Below are 20874 nucleotides of genomic sequence, written 5' to 3'. Positions count from 1 at the left end.
CTATTGGACTGAGTTTGGGCTTTAATGGAATAGTCTATAAGATTCCTACCTCAGTCCGAGCTGCTGAGCATCAGAACATATTGCAACCTGGTACATATCAGTTCAGTGCATTTTTTCTTTATGTTACAGATATAGTTTTCTATCTGTGGACATTCATATGGTATTACACTAACTTACAATAGTTTAATGGTGCAATGTTATCTTTAGTGCCCTCAAACCTACAAAGTTGATTGAGGTAGAAATTTGAAGATGAAATAAGACAACTTGGTCACTGTCCAACAGTCTGTTGTATGCACCCACTTGGGGCAACACTTGATCAAACTTGGTGCTAATGTTCTCATGCAACTGCAGTGATTATTTTGGCATAAAGGCTTGTCTTTTTGTATTAGATCATGGCAGATAAGAGTGTTATTAGTGTTGTATGTCCAAAGAGGTTCAGAAGACACCTCAGTACTGCTGAAAACGATTAAGCACCATAAATATGGGGAGGGTAGCTAGTGCCTAAGGCAAGTTCCACTTTTGACCAAGAGGTGATTACAGGTGACCCTGGAGCTATTTTCCTGTGATTCAGGGAAGTCTTTGCTATTTCCTGAACACCTCCAGCCTTGAAATGATAAGGTAGGGTTAAATTACACTTGTTGATATTTTACTTATTGCTCCCTAGAAAAATTTGGCATTTAAAGCAATTAGGCTTCTAATGGGCCACCCTTCTCCCCAGTTAGTCTGTTAGAACATGGATTTACTGTAATTACAAACAGACATATGTGGGGGTGAGTAACATAATATCCTGCATACACTTTCATAGGGACATAAAAATTACTTGAATGTTCGACTGGTTCTATGTGTGAAGCATCCAGGGATAAACCATGGAAAGGTCTGAAGGGCCTGCTTGTGGATAAGGAGCTGCAGTTTTGGGACATTACACATGAAGCTAGAGTTACACAGAGTTACAAAGAATAACATAGAGAATGCATGTGAGCAGATGCAGCCTTTCTTTGTCCGTTCCTGGCACTACCTTGCTAATGCAGGAAACAGTGATCAGATAGTAAGAAAAGAAAATAATAATAATAACAATAATGATGATAATGATAATATTAGTGATAATTATATGGTTGTGAGGCATGGGCTATGGATAGAGTTGAGCAGAGGAGGGTGGATGTGCTGGAAATGAGATGTTTGAGGACGATATGTGGTGTGAGGTGGTTTGACCGAGTAAGTAATAATAGGGTAAGAGAGATGCATGGTAATAAAAAGAGTGTGGTTGAGAGAGCAGAAGAGGGTGTTTTGAAATGGTTTGGTCTCATGGAGAGAATGAGGGAGGAAAGATTGACCAAGAGGATGTATGTGTCAGAGGTGGAGGGAACGAGGAGAAGTGGGAGACCAAATTGGAGGTGGAAAGATGGAGTGAAAAAGATTTTGAGTGGTCGGGGTCTGAACATGCAGGAGGGTGAAAGGCATGCAAGGAATAGAGTGAATTGGAATGATGTGGTATACCGGGGTCGACGTGCTGTCAATGGATTGAACCAGGGCATGTGAAGCGTCTGGGGTAAACCATGGAAAGTTGTGTGGGGCCTGGATGTGGAAAGGTAGCTGTGGTTTCGGTGCATTGTTACATGACAGCTAGAGACTGGATGTGAACGAAAGTGGCCTTTGTTGTCTTTTCCTAGCGCTACCTCGCGCACATTTAAGGGGAGGGGGTGATTATTTTTCATGTGTGGCGGGGTGGCGATGGGAATGAATAAAGGCAGACAGTATGAATTATGTGCATGTGTATATATGTATATGTCTGTGTGTGTATATATATGTATACGTTGAGATGTATAGGTATGTATATATTGCTTGTGTGGATGTGTATGTATGTGGGTGGGTTGGGCCATTCTTTCGTCTGTGTCCTTGCGCTACCTTGCTAATGCGGGAGACAGCGACAAAGCAAAATAAATAAATAAATAACAGCTAAATGATAAAAGGGTTTATTGTAGGATTGTGGCTGATCCTGTTGAAATGGTTAGTGAACTCACAAGTGAGTAAAGAAGAATTATCTAGTGAAGTTGGTATTTAAACCAATTTTTTTTATTCAGCAGGTACACAAATGGATCAAGGTTTAGAGAAAATAATGATGTTGGTGGTTTCTGTTTGTATGGAATAGTGAATAGAAAAATGAAAAAATCTTAACCATCTTTACTGATCACAAAAAACTGCTGGAATGCTGTTAAACACTCTTTCAGTAGCAATGCTCAAGTTTGGGTAAACTGCAATATGATTAATTTCTTTGCTATACATGAACTCATATACATGTAAAAGTGCTTTAGAGATGTGTAATATTACCTGATGGCTAATGAAAGGGCATTATGTATGATGGAAATGAAATTGGAAAATTGTCAGGTACAACTGAACCATGGTAGAATATGGAAGTTACCACAGTTATCATATGAAGATAAGCCTAAGCAGATATTAGGTGGAAAAGAGGTCAGAGTAAATGACATGCACTGGAGGAGAAAATTGAAAGTAGAGAAGACAGATAGTCACCATGCAGTATTAGTGAGTTTAGAAGAATTGGAAGTTTAATGGAAATTATGTAGTTGGTACTGACAGTTTACATGGATAAGCAAGAAAGTTACTGTTGGGAGGAGAGAAATAAGAATTAGAAGAGTTGGAGGTGCACTGAGGATGATGTCATTAAGTTGCATGTTGTGTTCAAGAAGTTTGCTTACTGGAATACATGTTCTAGTCCTAAGGTGTGGATGTAAAACTTTATTTTTGATAGGTCCTGGCAGGTCAAAAAATGAGAACAGTATAGATTGGTAACCTGCATAGTACAACAGGAGTTAGGGGTATCAGTAGAGTTTGAAAAATAAAAGTGTGAGGAACATATGTGATGTCCTTTATTTCATTAGAAAGGTTCACGGATGAAAGCCTGATAAGAAGATAAACTTAGGGTAAATGATAGGTGATGGCATGAATTAAGATATATGATAACATGGTTGAAGGTATGAGAAGACAGAAACTACATATGAGATGGGCAAATATATTAAGGGTCTAATAATTGATTTGAGAATTCAGATGGCATATACATATATGCACAGTTGATTGCTAAGTTCAGAGAGATGAGTAGTCTAGAAGATTGAATGTTGTGTGTATTGCAGAAGCATTCCGTGTATAAGGGAGGAAATATGAATAGAAACATTACCCTCACCTGATGATTTTTTACACAAAATGAATATGAAAAAAAAAAGTAAAAGTTTGAAAGACTGTGTTCATTTCAGTACACTGAAAATGAGTTGAGGATATATTTGAATGAACTGAAAGGCTGTATGTGCTGGATTAACTCATAGTAAATAGAAATGGAATCAGTAACATAAGTAAACAGAAAATATCCTATCACTTTGAATTTACTTTGATTGTGGTCAGATTTGCCCGTACTCCTCGTCAAACTAAATCCTCAGTGTAGGCTGTAGATTTGTAGTAAACTAAGTATTGATAATAATGGTACATGTAGAGGTTTAGGAAGATGTGATTCAACTTTAATGATGTCATCTGCTAAGTCAAGTGTGATCTGTCTGGCGGTGACCCCTAATGATAAGGTTTCAGTTGTTTGCTTGTGAATGTCATCCTTATTTAGGACTTTGAAGTATGAGGGATCTGTACAGACAATAACCATGGGAAAATCTGTTCACAGAGCACTACTGACAGCTGTGGATCGACTTAAGAAGAAGTACACTCTTAAGGTGAAAAGGATGGAGCAGCAGATGATGGGCATGGTTGACAGACATGCACACCAGGTGAGAGGAAGACCCAAAAGGGATATTTAAGTATTTGAAAATTTGTGAATTCATGAAAGGAGAATACAAGAATATTAATAATAATACTGATAGATTAGAAGATTTACAAAGCATGTGGTATTTGAGGACTGAACATTTCTCTGAGGATGAGTATTATAAGGCTGAAAATCATTCCATGTTTAAAAACTGATAATTTCTGAGAGGTTGAGTACTGCGAGGCTGAAAATTATTCTTTTTGAAACGTGACAGATAGCTAGACTGTGAATGGTTGAAAGTTTTGATAGAGCCTAGGTCATGAAAAGGATGAAAATTTGATATCATAAACTTGTAACAAGTCAAGAACTTGTCAGAGTTGTAGACAGTGTAATCTGTAAGAAAAGTAGAATTATTTTTGCCAAAAACTGCAGAATTTTGTTGCTTGACATATGCTATGGACTATAAAAGACCAAGAACCTGTCAGGGCAGAAGAAATTGTAAGAGAGCAAGTGTTTATGAGAGGTTAAGAGCTTGTGAAAAATTGACATTTTATCATCTTGAAGGGAGATACAAGCTGAAGAGTCCAGCAGTTGGTTGTGGACAGGAGTTTGAGCTGTTACTAAGTTTTTAAGGTTAAAATATTATTTTTTAGTTTGATTCTTGACGATAGCAATGCGTTATTCAAACTATATAAGTGAATATTATAATGAAGCAGTAATAATGGCATGTATGCAGTCCTTCCAATTATTAAGGCCATATCCACATGTATGACATTTTGATTTTCTGCCAAAGATTTAATTATCAGTCTTATATGATTGGTAAATTGATTTGCTTTTACTTCATTATGTCAATTTTAACACTTCTGCATTAAAGAATTCTTTTTTATTATATCTTGTCGCTGTCTCCCGCATCAGCAAGGTAGTGTAAGGAAACAGACTAAAGAATGGCTCAACCCACCCATACATGTATATGCATGAACGCCCCACATGCACATATACATACCTATACATTTCAACGTATACATACATACAAAAATTTTGAGCAATCTGGGCCTGAACATGCAGGAGGGTGAAAGGCGTGCAAGGAATAGAGTGAATTGGAATGATGTGGTATACCAGGGTTGACGTGCCGTCAATGGATTGAACCAGGGCATGTGAGGCTTGTGGGGTAAACCATGGAAAGTTTTGTGGGGCATGGATGTGGGAAGGGAGCTGTTGTTTTGGTGCATTATACATGACAACTAGAGACTGTGTGCGAATGAATGTGGCCTTTGTTGTCTTTTCCTAGCGCTACCTCATGCACATGCGGGGGAAGGAGTTGTCACTTCATGTGTGGTGGGGTGGCGATAGGAATGAATAAACGCAGCAAGTATGAATTATGTACATGTGTATATATGTATTGTCTGTGTATGTATATATATTTATAAGTTGAAATGTATAGGTATGTATATGTGCATGTGTGGACATGTATATACATGTGTATGTTGGTGGGTTGGACCATTCTTTTGTCTGTTTCCTTGTGCTACCTTGCTAACGCGGGAGACAGCGACAAAGTATAATAAATAAACATACATACATACATATAAACATACATATATACACATGTACATATTCGTACATGCTGCCTTCATCTATTCCTGCCGCCACCCCGCCACACATGAAAATGGCATCCCCCTTCCCATGTGCACATGAGGTAGCACTAGGAAAAGACAACAAAAGCCCCACAAAACTTTCCATGGTTTACCCCAGAAGCTTCACATGCCATGTTTCAATCCATCGACAGCATGTCGACCCTGATTTACCATATTGTTCCAATGTACTCTATTTCTTGCACGCCTTTCACCCTCCTGTTCAGGCCCCGATCGCTCAAAATCTTTTTCGCTCCATCCTTCCACCTCAAATTTGGTCCCCCACTTCTCATTCCCTCCACCTCTCACACATATATCCTCTTTGTCAATCTTTCCTCACTCATTCTCTCCATGTGACTAAACCATTTCAATACATCCTCTTCCGCTCTCTCAAACACACTCTTTTTATTACCACACATCTCTTACCCTATTATTACGTACTCGATCAAACCACCTCACACCACATATTGTCCTCAAACATCTCAATTCCGACACATCCACCCTCCTCTGCACAACCCTATCTATAGCCCATGACTCACAACCATATAACATTGTTGGAACCAATATTCCTTCATACATATCCATTTTTGCTCTCCTAGAGATAATATTCTCACCTTCCACACATTCTTCATTGCTCCCAGAACCTTCGACCCCTCCCCCACCCTGTGACTCACTTCCGCTTCCAAGGTTCCATCTGCTGCCTAATCCACTCCCAGATATCTAAAACACTTCACTTCCTCCAGTTATTCTCCATTCAGATTTACCTCCCAGTTGACTTGTCCCCTAACCCTACTGAACCCAATAACCTTGCTCTCATTCACATTTACTCTCGGCTGTCTTCTTTCGCACACTTTACCAAACTCAGTCACCAGCTTCTGCAGTTTCTCACCCGAATCAGCCACCAGGGGTGTATCATCAGCGAACAACAACTGACTCACTTCCCAAGCCCTCTCATCCACAACAGACTGCATACTTGCCCCTCTCTCCAGAACTCTTGCATTCACCTCCCTAACAACCCCCATCCATAAACAAATTAAACAACCATAGAGACATCATGTTCCTCTGCTGCAAACTGACATTCACTGGGAACCAGTCACTTTCCTCTCTTCCTACTCATACACATGCCTTACATCCTTGATAAAAACTTTTCACTGCTTCTAGCAACTTACCTCCCACACCATATACTCTTGATACCTTCCACAGAGCATCTCTATCAACTCAAACATATGCCTTCTCTAGATCCATAAATGCTAGATACAAATCCATCTGTTTTTCTAAGTATTTCTCACGTATATTCTTCCGAGCAAATACCTGATCCACACATCCTCTACCACTTCTGAAACCACACTGCTCTTCCCCAATCTGATGCTCTGTACATGCCTTCACCCTCTCAATCAATACCCTCCCATATAATTTCCTAGGAATACTCAGGAAACTTATTTCTGCATTTTGAACACTCACCTTTATCCACTTTGCCTTTGTACAATGGCACTATGCATGCATTCTGCCAACCCTCAGGCACTTCACCATGAACCATACATACATTGAATATCCTCACCAACCAATCAACAACACAGTCACTTACTTTTTTAATAAATTCCACTGCAATATCATCCAAACCCGCCACCTTGCCGCCTTTCATCTTCTGCAAAGCTTTTACTACCTCTTCTCTGTTTACCAAATCATTCTCCCTGACCCCTCATTACGCACACCACCTCAATCAAAACACTATATATCTGCCACTCTATCATCAAACACATTCAACAAACCTTCAAAATACTCACTCCATCTCCCTCTCACTTCACCACTACTTGTTATTACCTCCTCATTAGCCCCCTTCTCCGATGTTCCCATTTGTTATGTCTTATGCACTTTATTTACTTCCTTCCAAAACATCTTTTTATTCTCCCTAAAATTTAATGATACCCTCTCACCCCAACTCTCATTTGCCCTCTTTATCACCTCTTGGAAGTGATATGTGTGGAAGTCGAGAACATTATCACGGAAAGCAAAAATATTTTGGCTATGTTTGAAGGAATAGTGGTTCCAACAATGTTGTATGGTTGCGAGGGGTGGGCTATGGATAGAGTTGTGCGCAGGAGGATGGATGTGCTGGAAATGAGATGTTTGAGGACAATGTGTGGTGTGAGGTGGTTTGATCGAGTGAGTAACGTAAGGGTAAGAGAGATGTGTGGAAATAAAAAGAGCGTGGTTGAGAGAGCAGAAGAGGGTGTTTTGAAGTGGTTTGGGCACATGGAGAGAATGAGTGAGGAAAGATTGACCAAGAGGATATATGTGTCGGAGGTGGAGGGAACGAGGAGAAGAGGGAGACCAAATTGGAGGTGGAAAGATGGAGTGAAAAAGATTTTCTGTGATCGGGGCCTGAACATGCAGGAGGGTGAAAGGAGGGCAAGGAATAGAGTGAATTGGAGCGATGTGGTATACCGGGGTTGACGTGCTGTCAGTGGATTGAATCAAGGCATGTGAAGCGTCTGGGGTAAACCATGGAAAGCTGTGTAGGTATGTATATTTGCGTGTGTGGACGTATGTATATACATGTGTATGGGGGGGGTTGGGCTATTTCTTTCGTCTGTTTCCTTGCGCTACCTCGCAAACGCGGGAGACAATGACAAAGTATAAAAAGAAAAAAAAAAAAAAATCACCTCTTGCACTTTTCTCTTGACCTCTTGCTTCTTTCTTTTATACATCTCCCATTCATTTGCACTATTTCCTTGCAAAAGTCATCCAAATGCCTTTCTCTTCTCTTTCATTAACAATCCTACTTCTTCATCCGACCACTCACTACCCTAGCTAATCTGCCCACCTCCCACCTTTCTCATACCACAGGCATCTTTTGCACATGCCATCACTGCTTCCCTAAATACATCCCATTCCTCCCCAACTCCCCTTAGGTCATTTGTTCTCACCTTTTTCCATTCTGCACTCAATCTCTCCAGGTACTTCTTCACACAAGTCTCCTCTCCAATCTCACTTACTCTCACCACTGTCTTCACCCCAACATTCTCTCTTCTTTTCTGAAAACCTCTACATATCTTCACCTTCACCTCCACAAGATAATGAGCAGACATCCCTCCAGTTGCCCCTCTCAGCACATTAACATCCAAAAGTTCTCTCTTTCACATGCCTATCAATTACCACTTAATCCAGTAATGCTCTCTGGCCATCTCTCCTACTTACATACATATACTTATGTATATGTCTCTTTTTAAACCAGGTATTCCCAATCACCAGTCCTTTTTCAGCACAGAAGTCTACAAGCTCTTCACCATTTCCATTTACAACACTAAACACCCCATGTACAGCAATTATATCCTCAACTGCCACATTACTCACCTTTGCATTCATATCACTCATCACTATAACCCGGTTTCGTGCATCTAAGCTGCTAACACACTCACTCAGCTGCTCCCAAAAGGCTTGCCTCTCATGATCTCTCTTCTCATGACAAGGTGCATAGGCACCAGTAATCACCCATCTCTCTCCATCCACTCTCAGTTTTACCTGTATAAATGTAGAGTTTACTTTTTTACACTATCACATACTCCTACAACTCCTGCTTCAGGACTAGTGGTAGTCCTTCCTTTGCTCTTGTCCTCTCACCAACCTCTGACTTTACTCCCAAGACATTCCCAAACCACTCCTCCCCTTTACCCTTGAGCTTTGTTTCACTCAGAGCCAAAACATCCAGGTTCCTCTCCTCAAACATACTACCTATCTCTCCTTTTTTCTCATCTTGGTTACATCCACACACATTCAAACACCCCAATCTGAGCTATTGAGGAAGATGAGCACTCCCTGCATGACACCTTCTGTTTCCCCTTTTAGAAAGTTAAAATACAAGGAGGGGAGGGCTTTCAGGCCCCCGCTCCCTTCCCCTTTAGTCACCTTCTACAGCACGCATGGAATGAGTGGGAAAAATAATGCTGTATAGTATTAATTGACAAGAATGTCGTACAATATTTCAAGAACAAAGTGTAAGTGATAATGTGGTTTAATTATAAAAAGATACCATAACAGTAGACCTCATTTAATGATAGCTTGAATAGCAGCATTTTGATAGTTGAAAATTAGGATACAAGCTTGGATAAAGATATGTAAAAACTCTTGGTTAATAGATTAAAAGAAATATTCCCTCGTATCTTTGATGTGGAAAATGTTCTTTTCTTTTAGTGATAAAATTTATCATATTCCGGTACATCTTTACTCACCATGAAGTTTATAATGATGTCATGGTTAAGTACTTTTTTATTTGTATTTCATCCACTTGTAGAATATGTTTTGATTTGTATCCCACCCACTGGTGATCAGTTGGAAAGAAAAACATGTTGCATCAAGTGATTGCTTTTGCCAGAGTTTGTCATGGTTTGCTCTGCCTACAAAGTAAGCATAACCACATCATTATGTCTGCCAAGAATCTAAAAGGTACTCAGGGAAGTACAGGACATAAGGCTATCATAATGGATGTGAAATCATAGATGCTAAGGAAGTTTGATGATGGCCTGAAACTCATGACTAAAGCCATGTCTGTGGGTTTCACAATGCAGTATCCAGGGAAAATAATGATAAAATAAGATCAATCTCTTTATGTGGCACCCCATTAAGAGCTAAGCCATTGTAAAGAAGTCATGTGATAGAACATATGGAAATCCTCCATTGTATCCAGTTTGAATATCAGAACATGCCAATAACAATTTAGTTATCGAGAAGGCCAAGTTATTACTTAATAATTTGCGGTGTGAAATCTGTGAGATAAGTGAGAAGAACACTTATGGTGCAATAAGGGATGGTTTGAGAGATTTAAAAGGCATCAGAGTGTGCATAACATTGGTAAGAGTGGGGAGGCTGCCACTGTTAAGACAGTAACAGGGCACCAGGATGGTACTGTGAGTATTCAAGGAAAACTGTTGAGGAAGGTTTTGATGTGGATGAGATTGGCTTACTCAGTAAAGGAATTTCAGCTAGGACATTCATTACCAAAGGACAAAAAAAGTGCTCCAGGGTTCACGACAACAAAACATCATTTGAAGCTTCTATTGGGATGGAATACTGAGGAAGATTTTAAACCAACGACAGCTGATATCCAATACATGTGATGCTTTGGCTCCAGGAGTTGAATGCCAGCACCCTATAGGTGGGATTTCATTTATAAAAAGTCTGCTAATGGCTGTAGGAGTGGTGATTATTCAGAATTTACTTGCATCTAAGAGGGTATTTCCATACATTAGTCCATATTTTTTCCACTCGAGATGTCAAAATCCATTACAGTGACGAAGCAAGCAATATAACAACTTTTAGTTACTTTTTAGTTAACTTTTTAGTAACTTTTAGTTACCTTATTAGGGCATTTTAGGGGAAAGTGGTTGTGAATAAAGTGGACATAGTTTTCATAATGATGTGGTAAGAGGAGGACAGGAGGAAAAAGAGCATGATATTGTCAGCAGTAAGGGTGAAGATGATTCCCATTACCAATATGAGGAGGGGAGGTGCCTTATCACATCTGCTATTTGCCTCAAGGGCATGAATGGATGTTAACATAATCACTCCACGTTTTGATAATGGTAATTCAGGTATTACAGGTATTTATTCTATCACTAAGAATTCCAAGGAGCTGGACTTTTTCTTAGAGAATTTTGGAAGTGATTTGATAGAGAAGATAATGATTGAAACAGACTAGTATTATGGTTTTGTAAAGGAAACAGCCAACAGCTCCAAGCTGTTCAAGTTCACTGACTTCATAATAGAAAAAATCATGTTTTGTGATATAAAAAATGACTACATATATGATTTAATGATATGTATTGGAAAAGACTGAAATCGATTATAATGAGGACTCTGATGTCTGAGGATCCATGTTTTGAGATATACCATACGAAAAGCAGTTACTAAAATAGAATAGTATAGCTTGCAAATATATGTACATATATGTATTTGTATAGTGTGTAGATATATGTATATATATGGCAATTACCTAAACGTAAATCATTTGCAATAGGAGAAATAAGCACACAGAAACTGCATATACATATAAGAGTAAGGAAACTATAATACTGGTGTAATAAAGTGAGTATATACATGTTGTGTTATACGACAAGGATGCATCATGTGGCTGGCAGAGTTAGCTATGCTGATGGGCTTGAATAGCCTGAAAAAATATTGATATGAACTTTGTTACACATGTGAGTACAGATGTACTATATTTTTTTATATATCACATGTTTTCTGTGTATATCTCTGATGCCCAATTCTTCTGTCATGTCTACCTCACATGCACCATTCCACACATTCTTCCACCATTTCTCTCCCCCCCCCCAGTACTCTTCCACTCTATTTTCCAATCTATCTCTCACACCAATCCCTTTAATCATACTGTTAAACTTTCTCCTTGTAAGCTTCCCATATTGCACTCTTTCCACATGTTCAAACTACCTCAAAGTAAGGCAGTTTACCCACTCTACCACTCCACAATTGATTCCCATTGCATTTCCTGCCATACCAAATCTCTCATACACCCCCTAGATCCTTTCATCATTTCATCAAGCAATACCACATGCTTCACTCAAATAACTCATTTCCACAACCTAGATTCTAAACTTTTTTGACTCGGAAATTCCATGTCCATGTTACAGCTGCATAGTTCAGGGTTGGGAGGATTGTGCTGTCCTTTCATCCTTTCCTCACTTCCATACTTACACCTCTACCCCTCAATCATCTATTAAAGGGCCCAATGGTTCTTCTACCCTGTATATCTCTCTCCCTTATCTCTCCTTCCATATCATCAAACTTAACAAAGATAGCTTCTAAATACTTAAATTCTGTCACTTCTTCCAGTCTTTCTAAACCTTATCTATAACACCTTTTCTTCACTCACTCTATAGTGCTTTGCAAAATATATACTTTCACTCTATTTCCTTTTAAACACCATTAATTTTACTAGCATTTACTTTCAAATGCAAGTGCTCGTGAACTTCATAAAACACATTTACAACCATCTGCAACCCCTCCTCAGTCTTAGCAACAACACAGTATCATCTGCAAACAGGCTTGCCACAAGCCACCATTCCTTACCACTACATTCCATTTCTGCACTGTCTTTTCATAGTTTTGATCTCTCATCACTCTCACCATATACATGTTAAATAGCCATGGTGACATAACCTTCACTCAACTCTCCGACCATTCTTACACATGGATTTACTCCTCTATAAAAGGCTTTAACACTGTTCAACAATTGTCTCCCTACCCCTTAGATCTTTAACACATCCCATAAAGCATTTCACTTGACTCTGTCATGCACTTTCTTTAGATCCATAAATGCTTCCTACAACTTATTAGCTTTTGTTAAGATACTTTTCCTCATTCATTCTTTCCAAAAAAACCCATATTTCTAACTTTTTTGTAGTCACTCATTCCCATCACTTTATCAGCAACACTCTTGCATATACTTTTCATGGTATACTTAACATTCTATTCCCTGTAATTGCTACATACATCCCTTGCACCTTTTTCTTTGAATAAAGGAACAAAAATACCTTTCACCCATTCCTCAGGCACAACCCCCCGTTTCCATATTAAATTACTTCTCAATCAATCCACTCTGTCATGGCTTCTCTTCCATACTTTATTTATGCCATAATCTCATCCACACTTGGTACCTTTCCTACTTTCAACCTCATTATTGTCCTTTTGACCTCCCTTCTTGCTTTTGTTTTCCTTCCATCCTCCATAACCATGCATGTAACAACTGCTGACTCACCGTTTCCCACTTTCATGAGTTCTTCAAAAGGCTCTTTCCCTCATCCTTTCATTTCCTAGTTTTGATTCAGCAACTCCCCTTCCTTGCTTCTGACATTTACATATCCGCTCTTACATCCACTTTTTTCATTTTTCACCTCCTTCCTGAACTTCCACTGGTACATTCCTTTTAAGCCTTTTTCTTCTTTTCCACAGCATTGTTAATCTCATCCATCCACTCTGCATTTCCCCTTTTATTCGTATACCTCACAGCATTGTATCCAACTACTAATTCTCCAACCTTTAACAATCTTTCTCTAAACATTTTGAGGACCTTTTTCAAATATAAATCCCTACACTTACTGCACTTTCATGTAAAATCTGTCACCCTCCTTTCATGCTCCTTGCATTCTTTCTGATTCAACTTCTTGCTTGCCAACACTTTTACCTCTCCAGCCTTCCTTACACCATACCTCCACTTCTCTGATCCTCACTTCCACAGCAATTGTAAAATGGTCTGAATCTTGAAATAATCCCTCCTAACTGTAGCATCCAGCACAGCCTTTTGTACACTGCCACATGATCAATCAAACCGTTTTGTTCTTTTGTTCCATTGTTTCTCATGCACATATATCTGTGGAACATCTTATGTTGAAAAGTGGTGTTTCCAAGGAATAAACTCTTCTCAGCACACACACCCAATAGAAAACTTCCATTCTCCCTTACTCCAGACACTCACTATTTGCCAACTATCTCACCAATATCATCAAATCCCACCTTCACACTCAGATGTTTTAGAAAAAATTATTTCAGAAGTATATTTTGTCCTCTACAATCACATTAATAATGTTTTGAGGTTTTGCAGTTTTGTCAGCACAGTGCATTATAAGGCCTGAGTGGTGTATGAGTTGCCAGTAGACATGTCTTATCATTTATTTTACCTATGCTTGAAAATTTAGGACTGATTATGGCTTGATTTTTGTAAATTCTTTCTTATTGTAATGACCAGGTGCCTTTTATTGATTATTTTACACTGAAAAATTCATTTCTGAATATTATCATGTTCTATGTTTTTTTTTTTTTGTTAATACGATTCCTAAAATTTTTGTTATAAAAGTGAAATTATGTAAGTGGATAGAATTACCAACTTCATCAGTCAGATGCAGGGCTGTCAAGTTCAAGTAGGTTTTGGCAGCACTGCCTCCTTGTGGAAGGAACGCAGTCCCCTCCCCTCTCTTGGTCAGCTTTCAGTGCTGGGGGAGTCAGTCTCCATGAAATCATTGTATCAAGATCTGTGGACAGATCATCATTGTCAAGTAATCTGAATCATGTGGATGATTCTCTTAAGTACAGCTAAAAGCTGCTCAGTTGCCCTCTAGAAAACTCATGAGAATATGCAATCTTTTGCACAGATAGTGGATGACTGACTGCAGGGAGAAACTATCATGCACTGCCAACCTGGCAATCAACCAGACCGGGCAGATGGCTTTGAGAAAGATGTGCAAAGTTTGATGCATATACTTGCATCTAGAGGAGTCACGTCTCACAAAAATTTACATTTAGGGGAATTAGAAGGTTGATAATTCTATCTTTCAGTTATATGTAATTCTTTTTTGCAACTAAAATAAAACATTATCTGAATCACAAGATTGAATCCAAAACTTTCATAACTAGCTTCTGATCAGTAATTTATATTATACAATAGCTTTTATTTTTGACCATCTCTCCTACATAAATATTTTTTTTTTTTCTTTGTCGCTGTCTCCCGCGTTTGCGAGGTACGCAAGGAAACAGACGAAAGAAATGGTCCAACCCACCCCCATAAACATGTATATACATACGTCCACACACGCAAATATACATACCTACACAGCTTTCCATGGTTTACCCCAGACGCTTCACATGCCCTGATTCAATCCACTGACAGCACATCAACCCCGGTATACCACATCGATCCAATTCACTCTATTCCTTGCCCTCCTTTCACCCTCCTGCATGTTCAGGCCCCAATCACACAAAATCTTTTTCACTCCAATTTGGTCTCCCACTTCTCCTCGTTCCCTCCACCTCTGACACATATATCCTCTTGGTCAATCTTTCCTCACTCATTCTCTCCATGTGCCCAAACCATTTCAAAACACCCTCTTCTGCTCTCTCAACCATGCTCTTCTTATTTCCACACATCTCTCTTACCCTTACGTTACTTACTCGATCAAACCACCTCACACCACACATTGTCCTCAAACATCTCATTTCCAGCACATCCATCCTCCTGTGCACAACTCTATCCATAGCCCACGCCTCGCAACCATACAACATTGTTGGAACCACTATTCCTTCAAACATACCCATTTCTGCTTTCCGAGATAATGTTCTCAACTTCCACACATTCTTCAAGGCTCCCAGAATTTTCACCCCCTCCCCCACCCTATGATCCACTTCCGCTTCCATGGTTCCATCCGCTGCCAGATCCACTCCCAGATATCTAAAACACTTTACTTCCTCCAGTTTTTCTCCATTCAAACTTACCTCCCAATTGACTTGACCCTCAACCCTACTGTACCTAATAACCTTGCTCTTATTCACATTTACTCTTAACTTTCTTCTTTCACACACTTTACCAAACTCAGTCACCAGCTTCTGCAGTTTCTCACATGAATCAGCCACCAGCGCTGTATCATCAGCGAACAACAACTGACTCACTTCCCAAGTTCTCTCATCCGCAACAGACTTCATACTTGCCCCTCTTTCCAAAACTCTTGCATTCACCTCCCTAACAACCCCATCCATAAACAAATTAAACAACCATGAAGACATCACACACCCCTGCCGCAAACCTACATTCACTGAGAACCAGTCACTTTCCTCTCTTCCTACACGTACACATGCCTTACATCCTCGATAAAAACTTTTCACTGCTTCTAACAACTTGCCTCCCACACCATATATTCTTAATACCTTCCACAGAGCATCTCTATCAACTCTATCATATGCCTTCTCCAGATCCATAAATGCTACATACAAATCCATTTGCTTTTCTAAGTATTTCTCACATACATTCTTCAAAGCAAACACCTGATCCACACATCCTCTACCACTTCTGAAATACACTGCTCTTCCCCAATCTGATGCTCTGTACATGCCTTCACCCTCTCAATCAATACCCTCCCATATAATTTACCAGGAATAGTCAACAAACTTATACCTCTGTAATTTGAGCACTCACTCTTATCCCATTTGCCTTTGTACAATGGCACTATGCATGCATTCCGCCAATCCTCAGGCACCTCACCATGAGTCATACATACATTAAATAACCTTACCAACCAGTCAATAATACAGTCACCCCCTTTTTTAATAAATTCCACTGCAATACCATCCAAACCTGCTGCCTTGCCAGCTTTCATCTTCTGCAAAGCTTTTACTACCTTTTCTCTGTTTGCCAAATCATTTTCCCTAACCCTCTCACTTTGCACACCACCTTGACCAAAACACCCTATATATGCCACTCTATCATCAAACACATTCAACAAACCTTCAAAATACTCACTCCATCTCCTTCTCACATCACCACTACTTGTTATCACCTCCCCATTTGCGCCCTTCACTGAAGTTCCCATTTGCTCCCTTGTCTTACGCACTTTATTTACCTCCTTCCAGAACATCTTTTTATTCTCCCTAAAATTTAATGATACTCTCTCACCCCAACTCTCATTTGCCCTCTTTTTCACCTCTTGCACCTTTCTCTTGACCTCCTGTCTACATAAATATACTTATGTATAACTCTTTTTAAACCAGATATTCCCAATCACCAGTCTTGTTTTGGCACAAAAATCCACATGCTCCTCACCATTTCCATTCACAAAACTGAATACCCTATGTACACCAAGTATACTTTCAACTACCACTTTACTCTCCTTCGCATTTAAATCACCCATCACTATTACCCGGTCCCGTGCACCAAAACTGCAGACACACACACACGGCTTTTCCCATAACACTCACTTCTCATGATCTTTCTTTACATGACCAGGTACATAAACACCAATAATCACCCATCTCTTTCCATCCACTTTAAGTTTGACCCACTCTTGTCCTCTCATCAACTCCTGACTTTACTCGTAAGACTTTTCCAAACCATTCTTCCACTTTACCTTTGAGCTTCATTTCAGTCAGAGCCAGAACATCCAGGTTTCTTTTCTCAAACATACTAACTATCTCTCCTTTCTTCTCATCTTGATTACATCTACACACATTCAGACACCTCAATCTGAGCCTTCGATAAGGATGAGTGCTCCCTGCTTGACTCCTTCTGTTTCCACTTTTAGAAAATGAAACACTAGAAGGGGAGGGTTTCCAGCCCCCACTCCCGCATTATTTGATTACAAGTTAATGGATAGGTATGTGAAAGAGAGACTTTTAGAGGTTAATGTGCTGAGAGGGGCACCTGGTGGAGGTGAAGGTGAAGATTTGTAGAAGTTTTCAGAAAAGAAGAGAAAATGTTGGTGAGAAGAGAGTGGTGAGAGTAAGTGAGCTTGGAAAGGAGAATTGTTTGAGGAAGTACCAAGAGTGATTGAGTGTATAATGGCAAAAGGTGAGATTAAATGATGTGAGGGGAGTGGATAAGATAGGGATGCATTTAGGGAAGCAGTGACGGCATGTGCAAAAGATGCATGTGGCATGAGAAAGTGGGAGATGGGTAGATCAGAAAGGGTAGTGAGTGGTGGGATGAAGTAAAGTTGTTAGTGAAAGAGAAAAGAGGCGTTTGGATGGTACTTATGAGGAAGGAGTGCAAATGACTGGGAAATGTATAAAAGAAAGCAGCAGGAAGTCAAGAGGAAGGTCTAAGGGTTGAAAAAGTGGGCAAATGAAAGTTGGGGTGAGAGAATATCATAAAACACTAGGGAGCATAAAGAGATGTTTTGGAAGGAGGTAAATAATATGGGTAAGACAAGAGAACAAATGGGAACACTGGTGAAGGGGGCAAGGGAGGAAGTGATAACAGGTAATGATGAAGTGAGGAGATGGAGTGAATATTTTGAAGTTTGTTGAATGTGTTTGATGATAGAGTGGCAGATGTAGGGTGTTTTGGTCGGGGTGGTGTGCAACATGAGAGGGTCAGGGAGAATGGTTTGGTTAAAAGAGAAGAGGTAGTCAAAGCTTAGCAGAAGATGAAATCCGGCAAGGTGGCGGGTTTGGATGGTACTACAGTTGAGTTTATTAAGAAAGGGGGTGACTATGTTGTTGATTGGTTGGTAAGGATATTCAGTGTATATGTGGATCATGGTGAAGTGCCTGAGGATTGGCAGAATGCATGCATAGTGCCATTGTACACTGCCAAAGGGGATAAAGGTGATTGTTCAAACTACAGAGACACAAGTTTGTTGAGTATTCTGGGAAATTGTATGGGAAGGTATTGATTGAGAAGAGCATCAAACTGAGGAGGAGCAGTGTGGTTTCAGAAGTGGTAGAGGATGTGCGGATCAGGTGTTTGCTTGGAAGAATGTGTGTAAGAAATACTTAGAAAAACAGATGGATCTGTATGTAGCATTTATGGATCTGGAAAAGGCATATGATTGGGTTGATAAAGATGCTTTGTGGAAGATCTTTAGAGTATATAGTGTGGGAGTTAAGCTACTAGAAACGGTAAAAAGTTTTTATTAACGATTTAAGGCATGTGTACGAGTAGGAAGACAGGAGAATGATTGGTTCTCAGCGAAGGTCGGTCTGTGGCAGGGGTGTGTGATGTTTCCATGGTTGTTTAATGTGTTTATGGATGGGGTTGTTAGGGAGCTAATGCAAGAGTTTTGGAGAGAGGGGCAAGCATGCAGTCTGTTAGGGATGAGAGGGCCTTGGAAGCGAGTCAGTTGTTGTTCTCTGATGATACAGCACTGGCGAGTTTGGAAAAGCATGTGAAAGGAGAAAGTTCAGCATGAATGTAAATAAGAGCAAGGTTATTAGGTTCAGCAAGGTTGAGGGGCAAGTTATTTGGGATGTAAATCTGAATGGAGAAAAATTGGAGGAAGTGAAGTGTTTTTAGATATCTGGGAATGGACCTAGCAGCAAAATGAACCATGGAAGCAGAAGTGAGTCACAGGGTTGGGAAGGGGGCGAAGGATCTGGGAGTGATGAAGAATGTTTTCTTGGAGAGCAAAAATGGGTGTGTTTGAAGGAATATTAGGTCCAACAATATTACATGGTTGCGAGGCATGGGCTATGGATAGAGTTGTATGGAGGAGGGTGGATGTGTTGGAAATGAAATGTTTGAGGACAATATGTGGCGTGAGACAGTTTGATTAAGTAAAGAAAGGGTAAGAGAGACGTATGGAAATAAAAAGAGGTTCCAGGAGCGTTGAAGAAATTGTGTGGAAGGTGACAACATTATCTCGGGAAGCAAAAATGGGTATGTTTGAAGGAATAGTGGTGCCAACAATGTTATATGGTTGTGAGGAGTGGGCTATAAATAGGGTTGTTCGGAGGAGGGTGGATGTGTTGGAAATGAGATGTTTGAGAACAATATGTGGTGTGAGGTGGTTTGATCGAGTAAGTAATTAAAGGGTAAGAGATGTGTGGAAATAATTAGAGTGTGGTTGAGAAAGTAAAAGTGGGTGTGTTGAAATGGTTCGGTCACATGGAGAGAATGAGTGAAGAAAGATTGACAAAGAGGACATATGTGTCAGAGGTGGAGGGAATGAGGAGAAGTGGGAGACCAAATTGGAGGTGGAAGGATGGAGTGAAAAAGATTTTGAGTGATTGGGGCCTGAACATGCAGGAGGGTGAAAGGCATGCAAGGAATAGAGTGAATTGGAACGATGTGGTATACCGGGTCGACGTGCTGTCAATTGATTGAACCAGGGCATGTGAAGCGTCAGGGGTAAACCATGGAAAGTTCTGTAGGGCCTGGATGTAGAAAGGGAGCTGTGGTTTCGGTGCATTATTACATGATAGCTAGAGACTGATTGTGAACGAATGTGGCCTTTGTTGTCTTTTCCTAGCGCTACCTCGTGCACATGCTGGGGGAGGGGGTTGTTATTTCATGTGTGGTGGGGTGGTGATGGGAATGAATAAAGGCAGACAGTATGAATTGTGTACATGTGTATATATGTATATGTCTGTGTATGTATATATATGTATACGTTGAGATGTATAGGTATGTATATTTGCATGTGTGGACTTGTATGCATATACATGTGTGTATGGGTGGGTTGGGCCATTCGTCCATATGTTTCCTTGTGCTACCTCGCTAATGCAGGAGACAGCGACAAAGCAAATTAAATAAATAAATATAAAGATATATTTATTTATTTATTTATTTATTTATTTTGCTTTGTCGCTGTCTCCCGCACCTGCGAGGTAGCGCAAGGAACAGACGAAAGAAATGGCCCAACCCACCCCCACACACATGCACACACACACACGTCCACACACGCAAACATACACACCCACACATCCCAACATACACACATATATACACACACAGACACACACATATACACACATGCACACAATTCACACTGTCTGCCCCTACTCACCCCCATCGCCACCCCGCCACACACGGAATAACATCCCCCTCCCCCCTCATGTGCGCGAGGCAGCGCCAGGAAAAGACAACAAAGGCCCCATTCGCTCACACTCAGTCTCCAGCTGTCATGCAATAATGCCCGAAGCCACAGCTCCCTTTCCACATCCAGGCCCCACAGAACTTTCCATGGTTTACCCCAGACGCTTCACATGCCCTGA

At 40.1% G+C, this 20874-nt stretch overlaps 1 protein-coding gene across 2 annotated transcripts in view; it reads left to right on the top strand.

Moving 5' to 3' along the window:
• The window catches only part of LOC139761990 (colorectal mutant cancer protein), a 245792-nt gene that overhangs the window by 199717 nt on the left and 25201 nt on the right, over window positions 1-20874 (top strand). For both annotated transcript variants that reach the window (XM_071686767.1, XM_071686769.1), the window contains exon 14: window positions 3677-3779. In XM_071686767.1, coding sequence (XP_071542868.1) covers window positions 3677-3779 — 103 coding nt within the window. The remainder of the gene's footprint in view (window positions 1-3676; window positions 3780-20874) is intronic.

This window comes from Panulirus ornatus, chromosome 42 (assembly GCF_036320965.1).
Source record: "Panulirus ornatus isolate Po-2019 chromosome 42, ASM3632096v1, whole genome shotgun sequence".
Taxonomy (NCBI): Eukaryota; Metazoa; Arthropoda; class Malacostraca; order Decapoda; family Palinuridae; genus Panulirus; species Panulirus ornatus.
Note: the sequence above shows the minus strand (reverse complement) of the source record. Positions and strands in the feature narration are given on the sequence as shown.